At 39.1% G+C, this 25904-nt stretch overlaps 1 protein-coding gene across 1 annotated transcript in view; it reads right to left on the bottom strand.

Annotated features, from left to right (window-relative positions):
- LOC114645596 (pyroglutamylated RF-amide peptide receptor-like) overlaps nt 1-25904 on the bottom strand; it is a 95577-nt gene that overhangs the window by 3166 nt on the left and 66507 nt on the right. The window contains exons 2-5 of the mRNA XM_028793431.2: nt 23350-23508; nt 11633-11694; nt 6053-6288; nt 1225-1322 (exon numbers count right to left, since the gene is read on the bottom strand). Coding sequence (XP_028649264.2) covers nt 1225-1322; nt 6053-6288; nt 11633-11694; nt 23350-23508 — 555 coding nt within the window. The remainder of the gene's footprint in view (nt 1-1224; nt 1323-6052; nt 6289-11632; nt 11695-23349; nt 23509-25904) is intronic.

Genomic DNA, 25904 nt, shown 5'->3' with positions numbered 1-25904 from the left:
TTAACATGAAAATTTTTGATTGGTTACACGGCAAATTGGTAAATGCGTATCAATAGACTATACTGAAACAGATGGTGGTGATCGTGCGGAACATGAAAACATCAACTTACAATATTCCAAAGAATATCTACAATTGTTAACAAGAAAGAAGGATGTATCCAAGAAAGGTAATGTAGTACATCTCCCATGGATAACATTAGATAACAAAGGAGATCTTGATATGCCATTCGTATTAAAATGTTAACAATTTCGCGTTAGAATAGCTTTTGCACAGACAATCAACAAATCTCAGAGCCAAACATTCGAAAAAGTCGTTTTATTTAATAGAGAGAAAAAAACGAAATTCAATCACGGGCAGTCATACATTGCGTTGTCACGATGAAAGGGCAAACACAGAATCAAAATTCAATGTGATATTGACGAAAATTTAATTCAAGAAATAGTTTTTACTGAATTTTTACAGTAAAAGTGTAAGTTTAAAAAGTTTTTGCGTGTTAATTTCAAAGCCAAACAGAACGAAATTGTATTACACAACGAATAACTCTAACGCAACATGAAACATAATATACTTTCAAATTATTACATTTTATTATTTTTTAATACGGTTAATTACTCACTGTAATGTAAAATAGTTAGTAATGTAATTTGTACATCTGCATCCCCATACACGAGAGGCAGAACTGCAAAGATGCTAGCGCATAGCACAGGCATGGGTGTTGGCGAGCGAAGTGAGCAGGGGGCCAAGCCCCCTAGTGTATATACTGTATATATATATATCTCTCTGCCTTCTCAACTCCTCACAGCAAGCGTTGCCCTCCTCCCCACTTTGGCTCCTGGAGTTGTGGCAGGCAGGTTCCTTTATAGAAAACCTGTGTCCCACAGTTTTGGCCTGGGAGCATGTCCAAGTAAGGCTGGAGCCCATCTGTTCTCTCTGTGGCCACTGGCAGTGGCCATGGAACCCGATGGGACTGAGACAAAGAACTTCAGTTCCCATGATGCCCATTGAGAATTTGGGCCACTGCAGCAACCCAAGGGGGCTGCCATCTAGCAATCCTTGGGAGACAATGCCCTGTGCATTGCACAAAAACAGCAACATATCATAGGAATCCAACCAAAGACATTCAGTCAGGCAGCAGTGCTAACCATTGGTCTGCCCTTCATTTTAAACAATCTGGATTAATTAGAAAAAACAAATTATAAAACACGCTATTAGATAAAACTTACTATATTCAAAGAGCATGTGCACTGTGTGGAAGGGAGCCCAGCACACCGTGAAAAGGAGAACAACAATCACCATCATCTTCACAGCACGTTTCTTCTTTCTGTGGTAAAATCAATACAACAAACGGTGAGAAGGCACCATAACTATCTTTAAACCTTCTCATTGCAGGTTCTGTGAATTGTAAAGCAGTAGATAAAAAAAATATGCAGTGTTGAATCTACACAGCATTATAATTAAATGTAAAACAAGTATATTCATGCAAAAATGGACAGGAAGACATTTCTTTAGAAGGAACTAAAGATTCTTGTTTGACGCACCTGACACTCTTTGATCATTTCCCCATCTCTGCTGGTTGTTTTTCAGAATTCTGTAAACCCCCCTTCACTTGCTCTACCTTGATTTACAATCCTGACAGACAATCACTTTTTCCCAACTTATATCCTCTTCTTCACTTGTGACAGTCAGCAACAGAAGATGCTGTGCATCACTCTGACACTCAAGGCAAATCAAGTGCTCCATGCCGCTGACAGACTCATTGAAATCTGACGGGTCAAGACTTATAAAGGCCAAAAGGAATGATAATGAAGATCAAATAGTGTCTCAATCTACAGACACTTAAAACAATGGACAAAGAGTATTTTTTAAAGGGATTTAGAAGGAGAAGGCACCTCTAGTGTTATTTTGAAAACTATCAACAAGATTCTTTACATTTGCGAAATGATAAATTCCTCATCTAATCTAACAAGGTAAAATTACTTTCTGCTATGCCTTTCCACTGCCTTCCTCATTCTGAATTTGTCCCATCTTGACAGGTTTTGTAGTGTTCCTCTTATCTTCACAACATTCATGCTTAAGATTCTGCTATCAGTAACTTTCTCATTCCATGTCTATTCCCAGCTCCTTGAAATGGACTGACAAGATCAAAATAAGGGCTAGAAGTGTTTAGGGTATATCATAGATTGAAATTGTATCTTGCTGCTTTGTGTTTTATTTTTGTTTATTTTATATTTTGGGTCTAAAATGTGCTTTGGTGTACTAATTATGATTACTTACCATTGGATATGAATATGGAGAAATGGTCTTCTAGATGCATTGATGTGACAGAGATGCCTTCTACAGGGATGGTTCCTCACCTAGACCTGACCCTTAATATTATCATTTTAAGGATGTGTTACAGAGAGACAAAAGAAGACAGCTAGCTTCTTTGGATTCCACAAAACGGTGTTGCAGAATTCATAGAAACTTATGGTTGCAACAAATAAGATGTACACCTTCCACTTAGAAATATAGGCATGAGCTTCACCATCGTAGGACATGCCCCAGTTCTAAAGCACATCAGCTGCAGTGTATGTTTTCTGCTCTACATTGGCCAAACACAGTCTATCGTGTCATATAAGCGGATGATTTAGAACAGGAACTTAGCTTCTCTTGGATCCTTATGACTTGGACAATAATCCATATCAGCAGAGACTAAAGCTGTTTTGGGTTACTTAGTTAAAAAATCTCCAAAGACCTAAGCTTAGAACTGTCACATTTAAGCCTGGGATTTATTTTTCTGTCGCACTGAGAACCATAGCAAAGGGCTACAGAATAATGTGGTTAGGCAATGTGGGAGCCAGAAAGTGGTTTTAGGACACCTGAAACCAAAGGGTCTTCTCCATGACACAACAAACTAGGATTCCGATCAATGCATTTTCAAATGTTTGTAATTTGATCTACAAAATGTGTCATGGAATGTCATGGGATGATTCGCAGGCTGTCAAGAGAACGCTGCTATGTTAACACGACACGTAACACTGGTCAAGATTTTGGCACAGAACAACTTATGGGTGTTTTTAAAATTTAGTTTTTCATGCTGTTTTAAAAAAAAATTTCTATCACTCATAATTTTTTAATTAGTTTTATCTTAGTATATTTGTAGTATATAAACTCTTATAAAGGCGTATTAAGGTTTTTTTTTTTTTTTAAGTTGAATTCAGGATTAAAATGTTTTTTTTTGGCTTGTGAGCATTTTATAACTTTCCAGAAGGGCATAAAATAAGTGTGTTATGTTGGAGTTTGCTGGCTGTAACAAGTTTGGACATCTTGGATCCTGCTCCCTGTCTGAGGCACAACCCCATGACAGTTGGTGATCAGAAGTCAAAAGTATAAACATCTATGAGTTTCCATCTTTAGAAATTCATTTCTTGGATTGTCATCTGGACTTTTTTTCTGTAAACCTCGGGGCAGTCCACGATGAGCATGGTCAACAGTTTCATCAGGGCATTTCTGAAATGGAAAAGCAGTTCCAAGGTGAGAAGAGTTCCAGTATGCTTGCTGACTACTGCGGGACCATTAAGAGGCCAAGTACAGCAGAAAATGGTACACTTGTACTGTCTAGGTGAGACACTCCAAGCATGCACATATAGTATTGTAACTTTTAATTGTGTGTCGCTTAAAATCCTTTAGTGTTAGTAAGAGTCTGTTTAGATATCTGAATTCAGCATGCAAAATACTGTTATATTCTCCTATATTTGATTCATGTAACAAAATCAAAATCTACATTTTGCTACCCAGTGTAATTTGACATTTGTTACTAATCTGATAATTTACAATTAATTATTTCAGTCGTGCCCCCTGCAATCCTGAATCAAACTGATTAAATTTGAAAATGGATGCAGGGATGGAAAAATATTTCAGCTACTGGAGAGAGATTTGTAGTTTAAAGCTGCATTGATTGTCTCATTTCTCCCCTTAGTCAATGTCTCATGACACATACAGGTCAAGCGACAGATCCCAAATATTACTTTCCTATGTGTCAATATGAGCTGGATTGAAATAGTATCTGTTTTCTCCCTCCCATTTTCCTATTTTGATTGGCCTGATGCATGACCTTGTATAGGATCACAGCAAGAGATGAAAACCAGCAATGATATCAGTGACTTGACCATCCTACTGGATAACTGCATGGAGCTAACATTTTAGAAAAAAATATTGATAAAGATGTTAAGTTCTGAAAAATCTGGATTTCAGAGATGTTATATTTACCTCTATTTTAACAGTTATCTGCCTTTGAATACATTAAAGTCATACAGCCATTATCCATGTACATATATTGTGCAAATATTTTATATACAAAAAAAGGGCTGATTTAATTTAGCCACTAGTGTTGATCGGTAAAATTTAGCAAAATGTTTTCCCTGAATATTTTCCTGTAAATTCGTCTTGCAGTCAGCTTAGATGAACATCTTTTTCCAGTGCCCCATAATGCTTTGCAAAGGCAGCATGATATGACAGAGCTGTAGCAGACAACTGCAGAACATTTCATGCATGCATACTGTAAGATCACTGCCTAGCTAATTTGGGCATGAGTGATGTCACAACCCAATCAGCCTCCCACCCTGCATGCATTAAAAAAAAATCAATTATTTTCATTTGAGGGGTTCATTAGCATCCCATAATGAGAATATTCTGAGTACTGCCACCAGATTCCTGTGTGCTAGCAGCGTAGAGCCGCATGGCTAATTTGCAAACATAATTAAGTCATGTGCTGGGTCAACTATCGAAAACAAGCCTCAAAAGAGCCCTCCCACACCTTGAGAAAGAACACCCATGGACCCTGTAAAATTATAATAATAATGAAAAATGTATTACTGTTACCAAGGCATTTCTATCTTTTTAATGGAAGAAAAAAGTGTAAAGCATCTCCGTATAGATGGAAACAAAAGAGATGTTTCCTTTGCACCCAGTGCAGTGACTTTAAACAATGGAATGAGCCAGTCTCACGCTGCTGCTTCATCACATGGCTAAAGTGTGCTAAGACTGGAACTTAGTGAACACAACTATATATATATCACACAGTATATATATATATATATATATATATATATATATATATATATATATATATATATATATATATATTGTGGGAACCAGCCCGGACACAGACAGGTAGACATGTTGTTTCACCACACACACGTTTATTTACACTAATCATATTTACAATAGTGAGCACACCCCAGTGCCTCAGCACCAATCACCCCTTCCAGTCCTGGCCAACACACACAATGCCTTTAACTCTTCAGACCGCCACCACTCCTCTCCTCCAAGCTCTGTCCACTTCCACCCGACTCCAGCCTTGAATGGAGGGAGGCGGCCCCTTTTATTCACCCCCGGATGGGCTCCACGTGCTTCCTGATTAAGCCTCCGTGTGGCGGAAGCACCGGCTGTGTACCCGGAAGCCCCCCGGGTGTCCCTGATCCTCTTTCCCCCAGCACTTCCAGGTGTGGCGGAAGTGCTGAGGTCCAGGGCTCCCAAGGCATCGGGGCGCCCCCTGGCGGTGACCACGGGCCCCTACAGGGCTGAGCCCCCAACACAACCAGGGTGGTTGCCCCCTCGTGGTCTGGAGGAGGCACAAGCCCTCCTCCGGTCCTCCTGGGCGTCCCGGCTAGGTATCACCCCCAGCCACGTACCACAATATATATATTTACTTATTGCCAGGTTACGGCCAGTTGTTGTATTTTGTTTGTGGTTATCATTGTGTATGCATCTTTTGTTGTTTGAGCCATGGTGGCACAGTGGTTAGCACTGCTTTCTCACAGTTCAGATTATATTTTTGACCACAGTAATTAGTCTAGCATAGTTGACGGATACTACCCTAGCCCTAAAAGACCATTTAAATGCCATTGCACATAAGCTACTCAAAACTAGTTCTGTTCCTCCTTTCCCATTGACTTCAATGCATTTTGTGGAGTTCAGCAAAGTTCCTGAACACTTCCCTTCGCTCATCACTAGTAGCCACATACACAGCACATAGGAATGCAGTCATAATTTAAGTTGGCACTTTATTACCTTGCGATTTTGCTGGTCTCGCTGTGAATCATAGCATTCAGTACAGAGGAATCCCCGACACGCTTGCGAATCCATAACTCAAAAGCTATTCTCGTGTAGAGAAACAGCATGGCAGCTAGTGGCAGAAGAAAAAGAGCCACTAAAATGAAAGTCGCATAAACCTTACGATGGCCTCGTGATTGCCAGCGTTCTTGACAGCAGACATGATGGTGGTCATACAGAAAATCATACTTCACCTGCAGGAAGAAAGTGGATTAAATAAGGAGTGATGTCTTAAAACTGGACTTTATCAAGAATTTAGGTTAATTAAATACACAAAAAAGGACTTTGCACAGCACCTCACTGAGAGCCGCCTTTCTTTTTTTTTCTTTGCTTTTAATGGTGTATTTGCCACTGTGCTAGTTTTCAGAGAGAACATTCATTGTTCTGGTACTCTCTTACATGAAATGGTAAATTGGAAAGGCCATTCATAAAGCATCTTGCAAAACAAAGAAAAAAATGTTTGCACGTACACCATTTTCCTTTCAGCAAACACACTTCATTATGGTCTTGGTCTGGTTCATCTGGGTTCAGATTTTGTCAAATCTCAGTTTTTATATTTTATTATCATTTTTAATATTCAACCAAAAATGATTTTCAAATAACCACAAAACAGGTTTACATACAATTTAAATAAGAGCACTATTATTAGAATTATATAAAATAACTTAATGTCACTTTCTTCTGTTTTCACTTTTCATGGCCCATCATAGCATCCAAACTTTTAGGACAGATAGTGTGTAAAGAAGATGAGTGAGTTACGCTTGCAGCTATACACGTTTTCATAAGCAATATGACACTTTTGTAAGAGTGTGTATTCTGGTCTGTACAGCAGCAGCACCCTCACACCATATCAATAACATGTTATTATCAGCTAATTATACAATTATGATTGCCTAGTCTCAACATAAGTGCTATTAATAGAATCCATACCCTGGAACGAAGCCCCTATAAATCCTGACAATTCTTGGACTACTTCTCTTTATTTCCATGTTGCATACCTATAGGGCTGTCTTTAAATGCTATTTTTCTAATTAACTTTATGCATGTATCGTATATTGTATATGTATTGTATATTGCAGGTCTGACATTGTGGTCAGCAGCACAGGAGCGCCGCAGGGGACTGTGCTTTCTCCGGTCCTGTTCAGCCCTATATACATCGGACTTCCAATACAACTCGGAGTCCTGCCACGTGCAAAAGTTCACTGACGACACTGCTATCGTGGGCTGCATCAGGAGTGGGCAGGAGGAGGAGTATAGGAACCTCATCAAGGACTTTGTTAAATGGTGCGACTCAAACCACCTACACCTGAACATCAGCAAAACCAGAGAGGTGCAGACCTATAAATACCTGGGAGTGCAGCTGGGTGATAAATTGGACTGGACTGCCAATACTGATGCTCTGTGCAAGAGAGGACAGAGCTGACTATACTTTCTTAGAAGGCTGGCGTCCTTCAACATCTGCAATAAGATGCTGCAGATGTTCTATCAGACGGTTGTGGCAAGCGCCCTCTTCTACGCAGTGGTGTGCTGGGGAGGCAGCATAAAGAAGAGGAATGCCTCACGCCTGGACAAACTGGTGAGGAAGGCAGGCTCTATTGTAGGCACGGAGCTGGACAGTTTGACATCCGTGGCAGAGCGACGGGCGCTGAGCAGGCTCCTGTCAATCATGGAGAATCCACTGCATCCACTGAACAGTATCATCTCCAGACAGAGGAGCAGCTTCAGCAACAGACTGCTGTCACTGTCCTGCTCCACTGACAGACTGAGGAGATCGTTTCTCCCCCACACTATGCGACTCTTCAATTCCACCTGGTGGGGTAAACGGTAACATTATACAAAGTTATTGACTATTATACCTTCCTCGCACTCTCCACCTTGCATTTTTAACTTGCACTGTGTTTTTTATCACTCTTTAATTAATATTGTTTTGCTGGAGTATGTGAATTTCCCCTTGGGGATCTATCTATCTATCTATAATAATGGCACTAACATTTAGTGTATAAATTAGCAGATAGAACTACTCAGTGAGAAAGTAAACAATTGTTGTATGTAATGCTATGTTTCTTTAACCTTAAACCATCTAGTTTGCAGTATTTCTATTTCAATCATGGGGTTGTGACTTAATTTTGAGAAGTAAGTCAGAAAAAGATGGATGAATGGAAAAAAAATGAGAGAGAAGTAAGAAAAAGAATCTATATAAAATATCTTCTAATTTTGCTTTTTGCATTTCAAACCATTTCATGAAATCATATTCATTTATCCTTCATTTGTTTCCCTTCTTAGAGAAGTACAGCCACTATACACATTTCTGAATCAACAGCTACAATTTCATAAAGACAGGATCCTTGGGAGCCCTTAAGTTTTACTGAATGTAGAAAATGATTTTTAGTAATATCTGTTTTGTATTCTAATGTGGAGGTCCGGACTCCAAGTGCTGGTTCATTCAGCAACAATTAGGTATGAAGTCTTCTACAAGTAAGAACAACTTGTGCCTTTGGTTGTGTTTTCTGGTGATAAACTCATCCTGTAGACTTATTTTCATATGGTGTTGGACTTTGGGGCCTTTTAAGAAGCAATGGGTTCAATTTGGAGAGAGTGCTGAGATGAAGGAGGAAATCGTCAGGCTCTGTATACAATCAAGTAAGACTAAGACTACTCACAAATTGAAGTAAATACATAAAACAGCGATGGGAGCAATATGCTGTATTGATTTTCCATCCTCCATTTGATTTATTGTCCCTTTTGTTTTATTGTTTCAAAGAGAACAAAGCTGGATAAGAATAACAACACACTGTCAGTGTGGTGGTGTATGTTTGCCCTGTGATGGACTAGTGCCCTCTTCAGGATTCATTTCTGCCCCAGTGTGCTCATGATCGCTGAGATAGGTGTTAGACCCCCAGACTGTGAACTGGACTAAGTGGTTCAGTTATGATTGGTTGGTTGCACATATTTTGGAGCTCTAATGCTTTATTATTTTAGTCAGGCAGTGTGGTATCCTAATCAATTGCACTTATGGCACATTATGTGGACCTATGCAAGTCACCTAACCTGCACTTGCTATAATGGCAAAAGAAATACATGGAAACAATTTTACTTTATATCTGTACTTGTTAATGCCTTAGGAAAGTGTTTGCCACATGCCATGGAAATAACAGTTGTTAAACCCAGAACTACAAGATTAATTGATCTTGTTAGTGTTTTATATTTTTGGCGTCTGTCTCTGTATAGTCTTGTTTTAATGAATCCTCTAACCTTCTATTTATTTTTCCCTGCTTAATGCTTTAGTGTCTTTAGCATCATAGAGGTACAGTACATTTAGCACTTCATTTTGAGAAAAACGCTTTTAACATTACCATAAACTTAAGCAAATGGTGCTCTCCAAAAGTATAAGATTTCAAATGTGTCGGTGGCCTCTCTGGCTGTCTGTTTCAAATTCCCACTGAATTCACATTAGCTTGCCTCTCTGTAGATTTCATTTGGCTGGTCTATTATCATGTTCTTTTTCTTTCATTTTGATATGGTATCCTGTGGTTCTAATCTTTTTTAAATGTAATACGTCTATGTATCTTCTTTGTGAACACCTTTTACCCACTTCTCAGCTGTGGCAAGCTATATTCTATGATCACAGCATCACTTTGCTATTACTGTACATTAAATGTTCATCCCTCCATTTTTAAGCTTGCACAGATGAGTATGAATTATAAATGTAAACAATATTACGTGTACCTTCAGTATAAATGATTCCCAGGCTCTGCTGTTGTGCTCCTCCCTCCTTTAAGCAGCAGCGGTGTCACTTACTGAACAGTCAGTAATGCTGAAGTGGTTGGCAGACCCTTCTAAAAGGTCACTGTGTGGAAGATGTGAACTCATTCATTAAATGTTATTAAAATGCAAAACCAATCAAAGTTGCTTGTGCCTTTCTAGTAAAGTTTATGACCTTTAAAATTTTTTACCACAAATAAGAACAACTCTCAACACTTGTTAGGTTTTCCTGTGGCAAGTCATTGGCAAATAAAATAAGTGACCCAGGTAGTGCACAGAAACAGCAGTACTGTTAGGTGTTGATTAGTGTGCTGAATGAGTTGTTTTAATTTTTACACAGATATTTTCCATTTATGCTGAGCTTTTCTTTAGTTTTTATGTTTCTCTCTCTTTTTTTTTTGTACCTTACGACATGCACGTTCAGAACCCAGTCACAAGGTTAGTTACGAACAGATCTGCAGAATCACGTTGGTCAACTAATGAACAGTAATGCGTCTGATCTTCACTTTAAAAAGCTTCTCCTTGTGTTTACTGGAATATCAATTTATGGCTGTAAACAGGTCCACTGAACATTTTGTACAGCACTCTGTTTTCAGCTGCTTTTAATCAAGTCATTCTTTTTCTTCCTTTGCACGTGTCAGTCTTGCACAGCTTTAGTCCTACAAATAAATGCTCTTACAGCAGAAATGACAATGCTATTGTTTAAAATTTTTTGTATTTACTGGACTTATTTTTATTTTTTATATATTTCCACTGTGGGCACTATTGGTGCAGTGGTTTCAAATCCTGGCCAGATATTAGCCATAATTTGGGCATCCACCTCATGTCTGTGTAGGTTTTCTGCTGGTACTCTGAGTTTTCAACCACATCCAAATGATGTGTATGCTAATATAACTGGTGGCTATAAAATAGGTATGACTGCTAGGATAGACGCTGGTTCACGGTGACTCTAAACTGGATAAGCAGATTACAAAATGAATGGATGGTACAGTATATACAGTATATATATATATATATATATATACAGTATATATATATATATATACAGTATATATATATATATATATATATATATATATATATATATATATATATATATATATATATATACAAATAACATCGGAGGTAAAAAGGTTTTTCAGATAATAGTCTACTACATTTAGATCCTTCTACTTTACTCTTCTCTATTCATTGTCCTCTGTTCTCTGTCTTCAGTTCATAAGTCGGATATTGCATTGTGATTCTGGTTCCAATTCAAAGCACACCATGATGGTGCAGGATGTTAATGATACTTGCATTCATTTACCAAACCTGCCTATTCAAGAACATGGGGAATGGATGCTCTGGCATCAAGTTGGAATAAAAAGTTTTAACTGAATTTCCTGGAGATTGAATTGACAAATAACCGAATCAGCACTAGTACCAAGTCATACAAAAAGATATCAAAGAGGTATTAAAATAAAGAAAATATTGACAAAGTCACTGACTTTACATAGTAAATAGCTGAGAGTGAACACTGCATATGGAAAACCAGAATTGTTTAAATTTGCTAAAACCAAGATATCCATTTATCCATCTGTACCTGTTTTGCAAATCAAGGGTTGCATTCGCCTGAGCCTATCCTGGCAGCACTGGGCAAAAGGTAGGAACCAACCCACTCCTTCATATTTCACATGCATGCACACCCACTCTCACTCACAGGGGGCCAGTTTAGACTTAAGTTAGGATAAAACTAAAAATGTATCAGTTCAGGTTACTTCCATGAGTGTGACTTACCTCCAGCTGCTGTACGTACAGCATGGGAAGCCCAACTATGACAGCAACAGCCCACACGGCTCCTAAAATAGAGAACATCCATTATTTTAGTCATCTAATTATTGTTTATCAAAAGATATTGTAAATACTGTAAAACTCTGTATATCTTCTTTCTACAGTGAACACCATCCCATTATAGCTGTTCCTATGCCTTTTAAATGGGATCACTCCTGTCAGGCCCATGAGGCGACACATTCAGTGTCACACAGTCAGTCAGGTAAGAACTGAGCATCTACTACATTATTATTCAAAAGGAATTTGAGGTCTTACGATTTAATTAATTTCTTCTTGTACTTAAGAGATTTACTGTTATAATGTATTTAATATATAATATAATCTGCTTTCCACTGGACACTTACAGCTTAGCAGAATTCTACACCAATATGAAAATCAATTTAGAAAAGCTGCTGATCTTACCCTTTTGTTTAGAAGACCTTGCTAATATCTTGCTGGAGTCTGTTGTGACACTTTTCAAGACCTCATTTTCTGATAGCTTCTGGACTGACTCTAAGAAGGCTGCTGTTATGTAAGTAGCATGTTTCACAACTGTGAGATTTTAAAACAAGAATGTTGTAATGACCTCAACTCTCAGTGAGACTGCACTCATATATGTTGTGGCACGCGGCTGGGGGTGGCACCCAGCCGGGATGCCCAGGAAGACAGGAGGAGGGCTCATGCCTCCTCCAGACCACGAGGGATCGACCGCCCTGCTTCCTTTGGGGGCCACAGGTACAGAGCTGGGAAGCTCAACCCTGTAGGGGCCCGTGGTCACCGCCAGGGGGCGCCCCCATGCCTGGAGAACCCTGGACCCCAGTGCTTCCGCCACACCCAGAAGTGATGGGGGGAAGACGAGTGGGGACACCCGGTGTGCTTCCGGGTACGCAGCCGGCACACTGGGGCGTGTCGGTGGGAGATTGCCGGAACACACCTGGAGCACATCCGGGTGCTTATAAAAGGGGCCGCCTCCCTTCACAGGGAGGCTGGAGTCGGGTGGAAGACGGACGAGGTCGGTGAAGAGAGAGAAGGAGGCAGTCCGAAGTAGAGGCATAGTGTGGTTGGCCTGGACTTTGGGGGAGATTGGGGTTTGTGTGGCGCAGAACTTGTAAATATTAGTAGTGTAAATAAACGTGTGGAGGTGAGTAAAACATGTCTCCCTATCTGTGTCCGGGACTCGTTCCACACTGTATATTGATTTTGTCAGGAAAAATAGTTGCCAGATAATAAATAATAATAATGCATACATCCATTTGCTCAGAATCCAGGTTAGCATCATAGGCTGGAGCCAATATAGGAAGCTTTGAGCACAAGGCACAAACCACCACAGATATGGTGCCAGTTTAACAATAATAATAATCATAATTAAGTGACTTAATTTAATTTAGGTTTTCTGTGAACATTATATATATATATCACTTCAATTTTACTGATAATTTTATTATAATAGTGGCACAGTAGTTATTACTGCTGATGCAATGATCTAGTGATCAAGGTTCAAATCTCATATCTGGTCATTGTCCATATGGAATCTGCATGTTTCTGTGAGATTTTCTTCAGTTTTCCATCCTCATTTACAAAGACATATGTGTTATTTTAAGTGATCTTTCTGAATTAGCCCTGTGTTCATGAGTGGGAGCTCTGATGGGCTGGTGACCTGTTCAGGCCTAATCCATGCCTTACATCCAATTCTTCCAGGAAAGGCTTCATCAACATGAAATCCTGAACTGGATTAATCAAGTCTGAGAATATTATTTTATTATTGTTATTACTATTGTTATCATCATCATTACAGTTTTGCTTGGATTTGATGTGACCCTAAATTTGATTATATAAATAACTAGCATAGTGAAACATTTGTTTATTAAAATGAATGTAATGGTGCAATGGTAAATCCATCTGTTTCAATCATGTTCTGCATTTATGTTCAATCTCACATCCCACTTTGTTTGTGTATCTTGTTGCCTTTGTTCATCGGACATTCTAGTCCTAACATCCGTTTTTGTTTTTGCTTCTCGTCTCCTTTATTTATTGGACATTGTCACACTCTTGTGAAGCTACACAACATTTCACCTGGATGCTAGATGTTTTATCTTTTTTATATATAGATATTAGTGAATAGGTTGCGGTGGGCTGGCGCCCTGCCTGGGGTTTGTTTCCTGCCTTGCGCCCTGTGTTGGCTGGGATTGGCTCCGGCAGACCCCCCGTGACCCTGTAGTTAGGATATAGGGGGTTGGATAATGGATGGATGGATGGATGGATTAGTGAATAGGAATTTTATTTTGGCAATGTACAATAATTATATACAGTAAACACAAATATTGGTAGATATGTGTCGTGTAAGAGGAAACAGGTTAGAATGGATACGTAGTGTAAAAAATACACTTTGAAATATTAATGGTGCAAATCATAAATAACAATAGTATACAGTATACAAGCATAATTAATAACATACTCCATAGGATCAGGTTATGATATTAAGGCACTATATTTAGTTTCAGAGTATCAAAATAAATGTATAGAACACAATCAATTTTAATTTCAGGCTATTGTCTGGGTTGAAGACACTTTTCAATGCAGTATGTGTAGTACCCTGGCTAAATATGAATCATGAAGGCATAAACTGCAGTCTTAACTGATTTTAATTGTTCTCTGTGAATTACTACAGGAGGATTTCTTCTGCTATTGTTGTTAGAAAGTGAGATTATATCAGGAGTTATTAGCTTAGGTTTTATTCCCATTATTAAATTTATCAGGATATGAGCTTCTAAGTCCTCAGTGACGCTTATGTGTTTTAGACTTTTGCTCAGCTGGTTTATTTTAAAAGCAGACAAAACACTCTGGAAGCTGAAGTGAAGTTGTCATTAAATACATGGTAAAAGTGCAAAGGAGATAGTACTGTAACATTAGTGTGCCACATTATGGCATGGTGAAGTGGCCAATAAGATAAATTGGTCCAAGCTTTGGGGTTGTGGAAATTAGAAAGCACATGGCATTAGGAGCTGCTTTGTACAGCAGGAGCTCAAAGAAAGAATGCTATTCATCTGTATTTTCTTTACCCAAAATGCAACTCTTTAATTTCTTTCTGAGGATACTTGGCCTGAATGGCTTCTGCCTGCACATTCGGTTTATTGTGTCTTCAAGTCAATGTTTACTCTCTGGACTGAGCTTGTGTACACAGAGCTCTGTGCCAATGAAACAGCTGCAGAAGGAGGAAATCCATTATTACTATCTGCTCAGCTTATTAAACCTGAGGATTTGACAATTCAGGAAAATGTCAATTTTCTGATGCTCATTTCTGGTCATACAAAAGAGCAATGGAAATATTTTTGATTTTTGTGTAGTTTAGAAACATACCAGCAAGCCCGCGATTCTCGAAAGAATCGCAAATCCAAGAATGGCAATCACTTCCGATACTTGGAGGAATGAAATATCATGGAGGGTGGGTGCATCCTGGGAAAGTTCATTTAATTAAATAAACATATTTGTACTAAAGTGGTTTCTATTTGGAGCTTTGACTCATCTGATTCTGGTGTTTCAGAAGCGCGTTGTAGGCGCCTTCATTTATTGTTTTTATCCATGCAGTCTCTTTTTTGTTTCTCTATGGCTGTGTCATCAGCGAGAAGTAGTTTGCTGACGGCAGCGGATTTGCGTGCTGAAGTGACCATGGCGGCGGATCTGGGCATGGAGGGCTACATTACTAAACGAACGTGGTATATGCAGTGGTGTGGGCGGTCGCGTTCGGGCGGCTGTACAACCTGGCGTGCACACTTTACCCGAGGTTTAGTTCACAGGTCGTAGCCAAGGTAAAGTTTTCATTTAATTAAATAAACATATTTGTACTAAAGCGGTTTCTTTGTGTGGGCGCCTTCGTTCATTGTTTTTATCCATACGGGCTCGTTTACAGGTCGTAGCCATACGGGTTCGTGTTTGTATTACTAATCGTTGAGCTCCTTCCATTTGGAGCCGTGACTCCTTTGCCTGTGCTGTGTCAAAAGCGCGTTGTGGGCGCGTTCGTTCATCGTGTTTATTCATACGGGCTCGTTTTGTATTTTCGTTAGTTGAGCTCTTTCATTGTGAAGCCGTGACGTCTTTGCTTCTGGTGTGTCTGAAACGCGTCGTAGGAGCCTCTGGGTATTGTTTTTATCCATGCGGTCTCGTCATTGTTGTTCTGTGGCTGTGTTGTTAGGTAGAAGTCGTTTACTGTTAGGAAGCACACTCCAACTTACACACACTGACTGCTGGCACAGTGGGTTAGAGCAGGTGTAGTTTACAGGTTGTGGTGTTTGGGCGCCACGCACTGACTCTGGGAACTACGGGCTCGGTTTTGTATTACTAATCGTTGAGCTCTTTCCATTTGGAGCCGTGACTCTTTTGCCTCTGTGGACACCAACTGCTGGCACAGTGGATTAGAGCAGGTTTAGTTCACAGGTTGTGTTGTTTGGGCGCCACCTACTGACTCTGGGAAGCCGCTGGGTTTGACTCTGAGGCACAGTGCGCATGCGGTGCGTCCGCCGTCCGTGCATAAATTAAACTGTCATTTAGTAATATAGATAACAATGTGTTTAAGCAAAAGCAAATATTAACTGTCTTTTTTATTCACCCATCCATCTTTCTGCTTCTAAACCTTGTACAAGGACCTGGAGTCTATCCTGACAACATTACACACAAGTAAGAACCAGTCCTGGATGGGTCTTCAGAAATCGAAAAGTCACTCTCACTCACATTGAACCAAAATAAGAAGGCACCACTCAATCTGAGCTAAACATTTTCTGATGTGGTAAGAAACCTGAGCTCCTGGAGGAAACAAACATAAACATGGGGATAACATGTCAACTCCACACATTCATCAGATGAGTCAATGGCCCATGAGCTAGTGGGGCTGTAAAGCAGCAATGCTAACTATTGTACAGTTATGCTACCCCCTTTGAATAAAATAACAAATATATTACTTTGAAATACATAATGTATACAGCACACGTAAGATCAGCAGTATATTTTTAAAGTAGAACTACAAAATAAGCATCACTCTGCACTGTATACTGAATTATAATAAAATTTCTAATTCATCCCCAAGGGGTAACTAATGTTAATATTTGAAACTGGAAAAAAATTAATTCTCGCTTAGGCGATCTGTTCAAAACCTTTTAAAAATAAGGTAAGATTTAATTAATAAAATTGTAGAATAAGCATTTATATCTGGGGGAAAGGACATTCTCCCTTCTTTGTTTTGTTTCGTTAACTATTTTTGCTTATGCTGTTGGCTCTTCTACTCTTTTGCTCGGGGAGTCTGAATCCTGTTTTATCTGTTTTTGTTCCTGCTTTCTTTTTTAATTTTCAGATTTTTTTTTCTTGTTTGTCTATGAAGTCATTTCAGTATAAATTTGAAATGATCACATGCAATATTATTTATTCTCTTCAAATGTTATGCTTCAGTACAGGATGATTATAATCTCACTGCTGTGAGAAAGCAAGTATTGTATCTTTTACCATAAGGTATCTGAAATGTGTCAGAAGTTCAGTACCCTGAGTAAATTAAAGTGATTTAATCAAATAAATAACACTCAAAAATGAGACTTTCCAATTACTGATTAAACAGAAAACCAAATTCCTACAGCAGAAGTCCATGCAGCCCTGGCTTCGGTACAAACATGGCAACTCCAAACTTGGACGTTCCTAGCAGCATATGCTATAGTTCTGTGGTCCCAAAGTTCAGTCCTGGTGGCTGCTGCTTTTTATTTTTAACAGTTTCAAAGTCAGTGCAGCATGCTTAGTTTTAATTGTTTAATGAGCTTTCCTTTTGTTTCACATATTCTGAGAAGTTCCGAAATATTTGTATTTTTGCCAAATCTTTAAATACTTACATTTCCATTGCCATTTTTTTCCTTCCCTATTTTCTAAAGAGTTTTCTTCCTTAGTTGTATTCAAATACTGACAACACTGAACACTAAAGGAGAGCGATGACTTCAGTGTCCCATTCAAGTATCTGCTCATTTGTAAGAAACGAGTCTTAATGAGCAGGGAGGTGAAACTGGGAGTGAAGTTATTGCTCCTCTTTAGCAATCAGTATTATTATTATTATTATTGTTATTACTATTATTATTATTATTTGCACCTGTGTCTGTGCTAGTCATTGCCATTCATTAGCATTTGGACACAATTTAGAGAATACACAGTACAGAAATTAGTACATAAAAAAACAGCAAAAAAACACAGGTATTTAAAGCTAGCGAATAAAATTATTCATGAGTAACTAAACATTGAGATCAATTAAAGGTAAAAACGGCACACTGTTTGTGAAATTGGTTTATATAAAAACCTACAGCCATGGCAACCCAAAAGGACTGAACTTTGGTATAGTTGGCAAGATTTTCTCCCATTCAGTGGTGTGTTATTTGTGAAATATAACATCTGGCACTGGGACAAAATTACACTAAGTTGATCTAAATCATACAGAGCACATTGTTCAAGAAGTTTCACTCTACAAATAGATGAGAATGCTGGCTCGGTCTGTATCCCTTAATACTAGGCCGAGTTTGATGGGGCGTCCTGCTTTTGGAAAGACTAGCACTAATCTTAAATTTTCTCCATTTATGGATATTCTGCTATACTGAGGAACATCTGACTTTGATGTCCAGTGCTTTGCTTTAAAATCTCTCTAAAACACATGGGCATAAATGAGCTTTTTCCTAAGGGATACTGGGAGTTCCACAGATCTTTACATTATGTCTGTTGTCACTCAAGGCTAAGGTCTGGAAAGTGGTAAGATTTCTTGTAGCAAGAGTTTACCCTTTAGGGACCAATTCCCAGTCTCGGTTATTTTCTGTTAGTACATGGTTTTCTTTTTATTTATCTGCTCAGAAGGTTGTGGATATAATATACTAAATACAAAAAACATGGTACAGTGGCACCAAAGATACCCTATCCGGCTTCTGGACCTAGTGGCCTAGGTTTTAGTCCTGCGTCTAGTCGCTGTTCATGTGGAGTCGCTATGTCCTCCCCATGTCCATGTTGATTTTCCTCCCATATTCCCAAAGACAAGGCTAGAGTAACTGGCAATTCTAAATAGACCACTGTGTGGGTGTATGCATGAGAAGACCCTGTGATGGACTCACACCATCTTCCGGGCTGGTCCTGCCCAGTGCTGCTGGGATAGTTTGTAGCCCCCAGTAATCCTGAATTTGATTAGCAGGTATGAGAATGTTATCTTATATTATGTTGTATTTCGGAAAGCCCACATCCCCATGTACTGAACTACAGGCATGAATAACTGATTACACTGTTTTCTGTTTTTTAGAAGTCTAAACCTCAAACAAATTAATTAAAAAAACACATTTGGGAGGTGTACTAAATTAATTTAGTTAACAATTAACAATGAAAATGTTCATTTCCAAGCATGCAAAAAATATTTTATAAGAAAGCTATAGGATATATACAGTATGTTTCTAAAAGGTTTAGTATCTTCAGAAGAAGTCTGAGGAACAATAAGCTAGCACATTCACCATCCAAGTCAGCCGCCCCCCACTCTCCTCTATCTCCACTCTTCATTTCTTTCTTATCTGCCAACATTCTTTACATAACACTTCAGTCAACTGCACTGCCAGAGCTGCTCACCCTCGGTCACACATGGGGTTCAGGTGGTAGTCATCTGGTGTGTGTGTTTACATCAGGTATTGAATTTTCTGCAAATAAATGATTTTTTCCTATTTGCCTAGGCATAAGAGACCTTTCAGGTTTAATATTTATTTGAAAGCTACGTCCACATCCCTTGGCATTATGCTTTTTAATCTTTGAGGATGCAATGAGAAATAAACATTATTGTAGGTACTTTGTTGTGCATAAGAGCACATATATTTAAAGAAGATTACTCTGATAGACTACTTCATATGGACATCGGACAATGAAGAGATTTATTGTCATTTCTCTTTGTTTCCATGGTTGCAGACTTCTAACCAGTCTTGTCACAAAACAACTCATTCTGAATAATGACATTTCAATTATACACATTTTTCTACGTCTGTGAACAATTCTTTTGCAATTTCTATTAAATACAGTTGCACTGAGGTTATTTTCTGCTCTATATAATATTTTTATTGCATCACTTGTTACTTTAATTAAAGCTTTAGATCAAAATCTGAGTGAGTTGCCTTGAAAGCTTGCATATTGTAATCTTTTTAGTTAGCCAGTAAAAGGTGTCATTTTGCTTGACTTGTCCTAAGAGGGAAATTTGGCTTGTTCATTTGCAGATGTGCCTTGTCCAGGGTAAGTGAAGAAATGTTAAAGATACAAAGATTAAGAAATGAGGATTTACCTCAAAAATTCAGCAAGCTGAATGTTTTATAGACATCACTCACAATATACATCAGGACCAATAACCAATGATAAGAGCAGTAACAGAACATGCAGACCGCCACTTCCTATATTAGGTACAAACAGAATCTTAACTGTGGAAAATAATTTCAAAAGCTCCATGTTAGATTTGTGCATGTCAAAAGAAATTTCAAAAGGTATGTGTTGGATTTAGAAACGTGATTATTATTAACATTAATATTACACTGCCTTAGAATTTATGCTGACTTTTTTACTGTCTGCATTATGCATACTGTTCTTATCTCATACAGTTTTCATCATTACATATAAATAAAACATGAGTTACGAGAAATATTAGTATGCTAAATATTGGAAAAGATCAGTCCATCTGCTCATTTTTCATGGAAGTGAGATTCTGGCCATAAACGTAGAGCTCTCTATAGCTACAGTACCTACTATAGTATAATACTACTACTTTATCATAAGGGTATAGCAGATTAGAATAAATTGGCATATTGCTATGCAATGATTCAGCAGTAAAGGTCTCATCATTATAATAAAATACTAGTGAAAAGAATTTTATTGTATTATTTGAATACATAAGAGAGGTTTCATTTTTTTTAAGATATTTTGAAGTTGCCTTCTAGAGTGTCTGTTTATTCAAACAAATTGTATAATTCATAGTAAAATGATTTGGGTACAAGCAGAAATAGGAGATTAATTAAAAAATAATTTTAAGATTATAATGTATAAGCTGACAGCAAAATACAGAAACTTTGTTGTGATCGGTCACATCAAGTGCCCATCACGTTGCTTTTTTTCATTGAAGATTGATATAGGGCTAAAACCAACACCACTGGTATCTGGTGCAAAGTGGGCATCAGTCTTACATAGGAAGCTCACTCACTCACACTGAGTTTAGAGCCGTGCACCTCTTTGATATGTAAAGGACAGAGAGGTAGTGGCATAAGGAGAATGTACACACTCAATGGCCAGAGATGGGCTAACATTTACATTCAGTTCTTTAGAGCTGTGAGGCAGCAGTGAAATCAAACCAAATGAATAATCAAACGTATCCCAGATAATATCAAATGAAAAAACACTGTCAGCCTTATGAAAGTTAAAAAGTTGGACCTAAATATCAAAATTGCTTGCCAATTAAAGTGTTGCACAGGAAATTAATTTACAGGTGAAAGGTTGTGCTACAGGGTGTCAAACACAGACAACCTGTCTTTGAATATTCAGTGTACAAATGAGAAAGTAAGCCAGCTTCACCAGACTTTCACAGTATTTCTAGTGAGAGTGTGAAAGAGGATACTGCGCTGCTCCTGGCTGGTCTTGGATCAGAGGACTCCAGCCAGTTTGTTGTATGCACTAAATGTTTGTCAGAGGGATTCAATTAAACGTTGACCTATAAGACTGAAACTGTGGAGTGCCCTCTAAGGCAATGTCAGAAAATGTGCAGCCAGACTGGTCATGTGTTTGGAGCCTTATGTGTAATGATTACTCATTTAAACTTCTAAATTCGCAATGAATACAGGTATACCTCAGGAAATGTCTACTTCCTTTTTATTTAGCGTACAATATATAAAGAATATATGTATAATATACAAAAACAGAAATATTAAATGTTACTGCTGTACTCTTTCTTTCCTTTTCATCATATACAAAAAAAGCACAGACAACACACAATAAAAATACTATAAAATTAAATTAAATGGATTTTGGGTGTGTTTCCAGTTGGGAAGCTGACTGCAGACAAGGAAGGATGGCACAGGACAGGGACCGGGTCATAAAAGACTCTTGTTGGTAACACATTGGCAATGGCAATACTCTTGGTACACTTAGAAGAATTGATATAGTTGAGCATTGGGAGGTCTACACTTAGAGGAATTGTTATCCTTGGAGAAACAGTTGTTGGGAGGCGGACAGGCCAGCTGCTATCAGTGTTGAATAAGCCTTTAAGGGTGAGACAAAGGCTGAGGACAATGCGCCAGATGTAGTAACACTTTTGGGATGCTAGAGGACATTGTGGTTACAGAAGGGAATATGTGGAACAATGCTGTCACTCAGGGAATACAGGCAACTGCAGACCTGGGGCATCATGTATAAATAGTGCGTACGCACAAAAATGTTGCATAAGCCTGTTTCCATGCTCAAATTGTAATGTATAAAACTTCCTTTTGTTGATTATATCACTGTTTAAACCACTGTTTTTCCTTGCCTCCACTTGGTATTCGTTGAAATTCTTCTATTTTCCCCCGTGCTTTTGCCATTGTCTTTTCACAGAAGGCTGAGCTTAATGGCTATTTATATTGATTTGCATATTCAAAGAGGCATAATTCTGGAAGGAGTTGGGGCGGGACAGCAGGTGTGTGCACGTGCATTACTTTTCACGCTGACCGGGATTTATGTAGCGGAAGAACATGGAAGTTGGCGTACGCAGAGATTTATGCATCTGGATTTTTTTCCACTTTTGTCTGTACACCATGGTATAGTGTTAATTCTACGCACGGCGTTATACATGAGGCCCCTGGTCCTTTAAGGTATAAAGAGTTAAAGCTTTGTCAAATAGAACTGACGTCTCTCTGTGGCCAGAAGTGACTCCGGCATGGAGTTTGAGTGTTGAGTTGGCAAGTACTCAACTGACCAAAGGGAGAGAGGGCATAGCTTGAGAAGAATTGTGGGGGGTGGAAAAGGGAATGCCAGGTACAGAATGCTGGTGAGCAATAGGGTAAGCCAACTCACAAGAAATTAATTAACCAACATCTATCTAGAAATGCTGAAGAGTCAAAATGTTTGTTTTCCTGTTCTGATGTATTTCATTTTCGACTCTCTGAGGAACAGATTCGGATGTGCGTAATGCTTCGATTCCTCTGTAAACAGGACGTGGGTCACTAGACCACAGATGGTGTGTTACTTGCTCACAGATTCCTCTAACAAATGCCTCTTTATCTGCCCTCAGAGCCCTCGCAGCCATCCTTCTCTGTTGCCGGTACAGACCAGAGTTGCCATTGAGCAGTGCGCTGCGACTCCTCTCAATGATATCCAGGGTGCCCTGCGAGATGAAACACCTCCTTCTGGGAACACTGGTAACACCAACACAACCCTCAGCAACCTTCAGGGTCTTGTCATTGAAGGTCTCCCACATCAGATTAGGTTCGGCAGTCGCACCCAAATCTGCAAGTTCCTCACACAAACTACATGCAAACTCATTAGAAACAGTCTGGTCTTGGAGTCTGGATATGCATTGTGAAAAAACATCACAAAGAAACAATTTTATGTTAAGAAAGCATATATCTGTGTATCCATTTTTGGTAGAAATATGAAAAATGTGCAAGAGAAAAAAAGTTTTTAGTTAGGGGTTTCCCTACCCAGCATTTTGAAGGCCCTTTTAGATGTGTACTGTCTTTTCATTTTGAGTGGATAAACGATTCCCTGGTAGCGTTCCACTGCAATACATGTCATGGTTAGAATGCCAGTCACAATGGCTGTGCTCTGCACAAATGGGACCATCTTGCATACAAAGGCACCTGCAGACAGAATAAGCATACATTGTTAGGTTAAATTTCCACAGATGTCATTTGTTTCATCCTGTAAGAAATTCAGTTAGTTTGTAGCCACAGTACTTAGTGAAAAAATGAACATATCTGGCATTCATTCAGCACTGAACATCTTAATTAGATCATGATCACATGGGCTGGAGCGCCTATCCCAGCAGAATCATAGTTAACTCTAGTTATACTAGTCCATCGCAGGACACTCTCAGGCACATATCCACACTCACTCACGCTATGTATGTTTAGAGTTGTCAATGAACCTGTTGTGTGTGTGTCTTTAGGTTATGGCAAGAGCGCCTGGAGGAAAACCCACATGGATATACGAGGATGTACAAGTTCCCCATACACAATGAACAGGTGGCTAATCAAATTCAGGTCTCTGAAGGTGTGAAAGAGCAGTGCACAAATACTGCGTTACCGTGCCACTCCATTGCTGGAAACTGAAAACTTTTAACAGCAGAACTGTGCATTTGGTTCCGGTTACAGAAGGGAATATGTTTTTTTTCCACGCATGCTAAACTGACATCTTGTCAATTGACTGACATGTAGGATAGTTTACTTAAATTTGAAAGCACTATAATCATGTATATTTTTGCATATTATATCGCCATTTGTCTTTAATGCCACTCTTAAAACATATGGATACATCTAACACAATCACATGAACAATATTCTTGGAGTCTGCTTTCATTCAGTGAAGGTGCAGACATATGAATGTGCATGTGAGCAGCAATTGGATCAACTGATATACTGTATACCACTGGCCTGCTGTTGGTCAGGATATCTCTGTCCTTATCCATCACTATTAAAATAAGGATGTCACAGGGAAGTATCATTACACCCATTATGTCCACATTACATACAATACAAAGTATCATCAAAGCACTTCATCAATTGTATGTATGATATCAATATCCATCCATCCATTATCCAACCCGCTATATCCTAACTACAGGGTCACGGGGGTCTGCTGGAGACAATCCCAGCCAACACAGGGCGCAAGGCAGGAAACAAATCCTGGACAGGGCGCCAGCCCACCGCAGGGCACACACACACACACCAAGCACACACTAAGGACAATTTAAAATCGGCAATGCACCTAACCTGCATGTCTTTGGACTGTGGGAGCAAACCGGAGCACCCAGAGGAAACCCACGCAGACACGGGGAGAACATGCAAACTCCACGCAGGGAGGACTCGGGATGATATCAATATTGAAAATGATATTGCCATTATTTGACTTATAATTACTAGGCTTCATTATCGAAAACAATATAAAGTGCTAATGCTTAATTTAAATAGATAAATCACAGGTGCTACAATTATATGCCACCACCCCCAGAACAGCATGATGGTGAAATGAAAATATGGATATATAATATATATCTACTCTATATATATAAAATTCTAAGCCTAAAAGTGCAATGATTTTATGTGACGTTTTTATGTCACATTTTTTGTCATGCTTAAAATCGGGCTTATTTTAAAACCTACATATATATGTTTGGTATCATTCTTTTCAGAATTTATCGAACTTTAATTTTCAGATTCTTTCAGATTCTTATTCCGTTTTTAAATTATAAACTAAAAAATACCAAGAACTCGCGTCCCGCGAGACAAGACTTTGTGCCAAGAGATTTAACCACGCCTGGGACCGGAAATAAAAGACAAAGAGTAGGACAGCTGCTGTACAAGATTTTAAATGTTTGAAGCGCCACACAAGATGTAGATCATGCGGCCCGGCAGCAGCAGCAAGCCAGCAGCTGATCAAGCAAAGAGAGGAGGTAAAATAAAAACTGTATTTTGTTTCCCATTGAACCACCGTTTAAGAGGGGGTTTTGGAGGAGCGACTGCGTCTCCTTGGGGTACGTTCAGCCCCCCTCTTCACAATACAAGAGGCAGAGACACAAAATGGCTGGAGCATAGCGCAGGCCAGGGGGGTTGGCGAGCGAAGTGAGCAGGCTGAGAACTCCTCTATATATATATATATATATATATATATATATATAAGGAAATGGACAGAAACCATACAAGTCCAAAACCTTATTTACAGACCCTCTCAAATATCCATCCATCCATCCATTTTCCAACCCGCTGAATCCGAACACAGGGTCACGGGGGTCTGCAGGAGCCAGTCCCAGCCAACACAGGGCGCAAGGCAGGAGCCAATCCCAGGCAGGGCGCCAACCCACCGCAGAACACACACACACCCGCACACCAAGCACACACTAGGGCCAATATAGAATCGCCAATCCACCTAAAATGCATGTCTTTGGACTGTGGGAGGAAACTGGAGTACCCAGAGGAAACCCACGCAGACACGGGGAAAACATGCAAACTCCATGCAGGGAGGACCCGGGAAGCAAACC

Source organism: Erpetoichthys calabaricus, chromosome 2 (assembly GCF_900747795.2).
Source record: "Erpetoichthys calabaricus chromosome 2, fErpCal1.3, whole genome shotgun sequence".
Lineage (NCBI taxonomy): Eukaryota > Metazoa > Chordata > Cladistia > Polypteriformes > Polypteridae > Erpetoichthys > Erpetoichthys calabaricus.
Note: the sequence above shows the minus strand (reverse complement) of the source record. Positions and strands in the feature narration are given on the sequence as shown.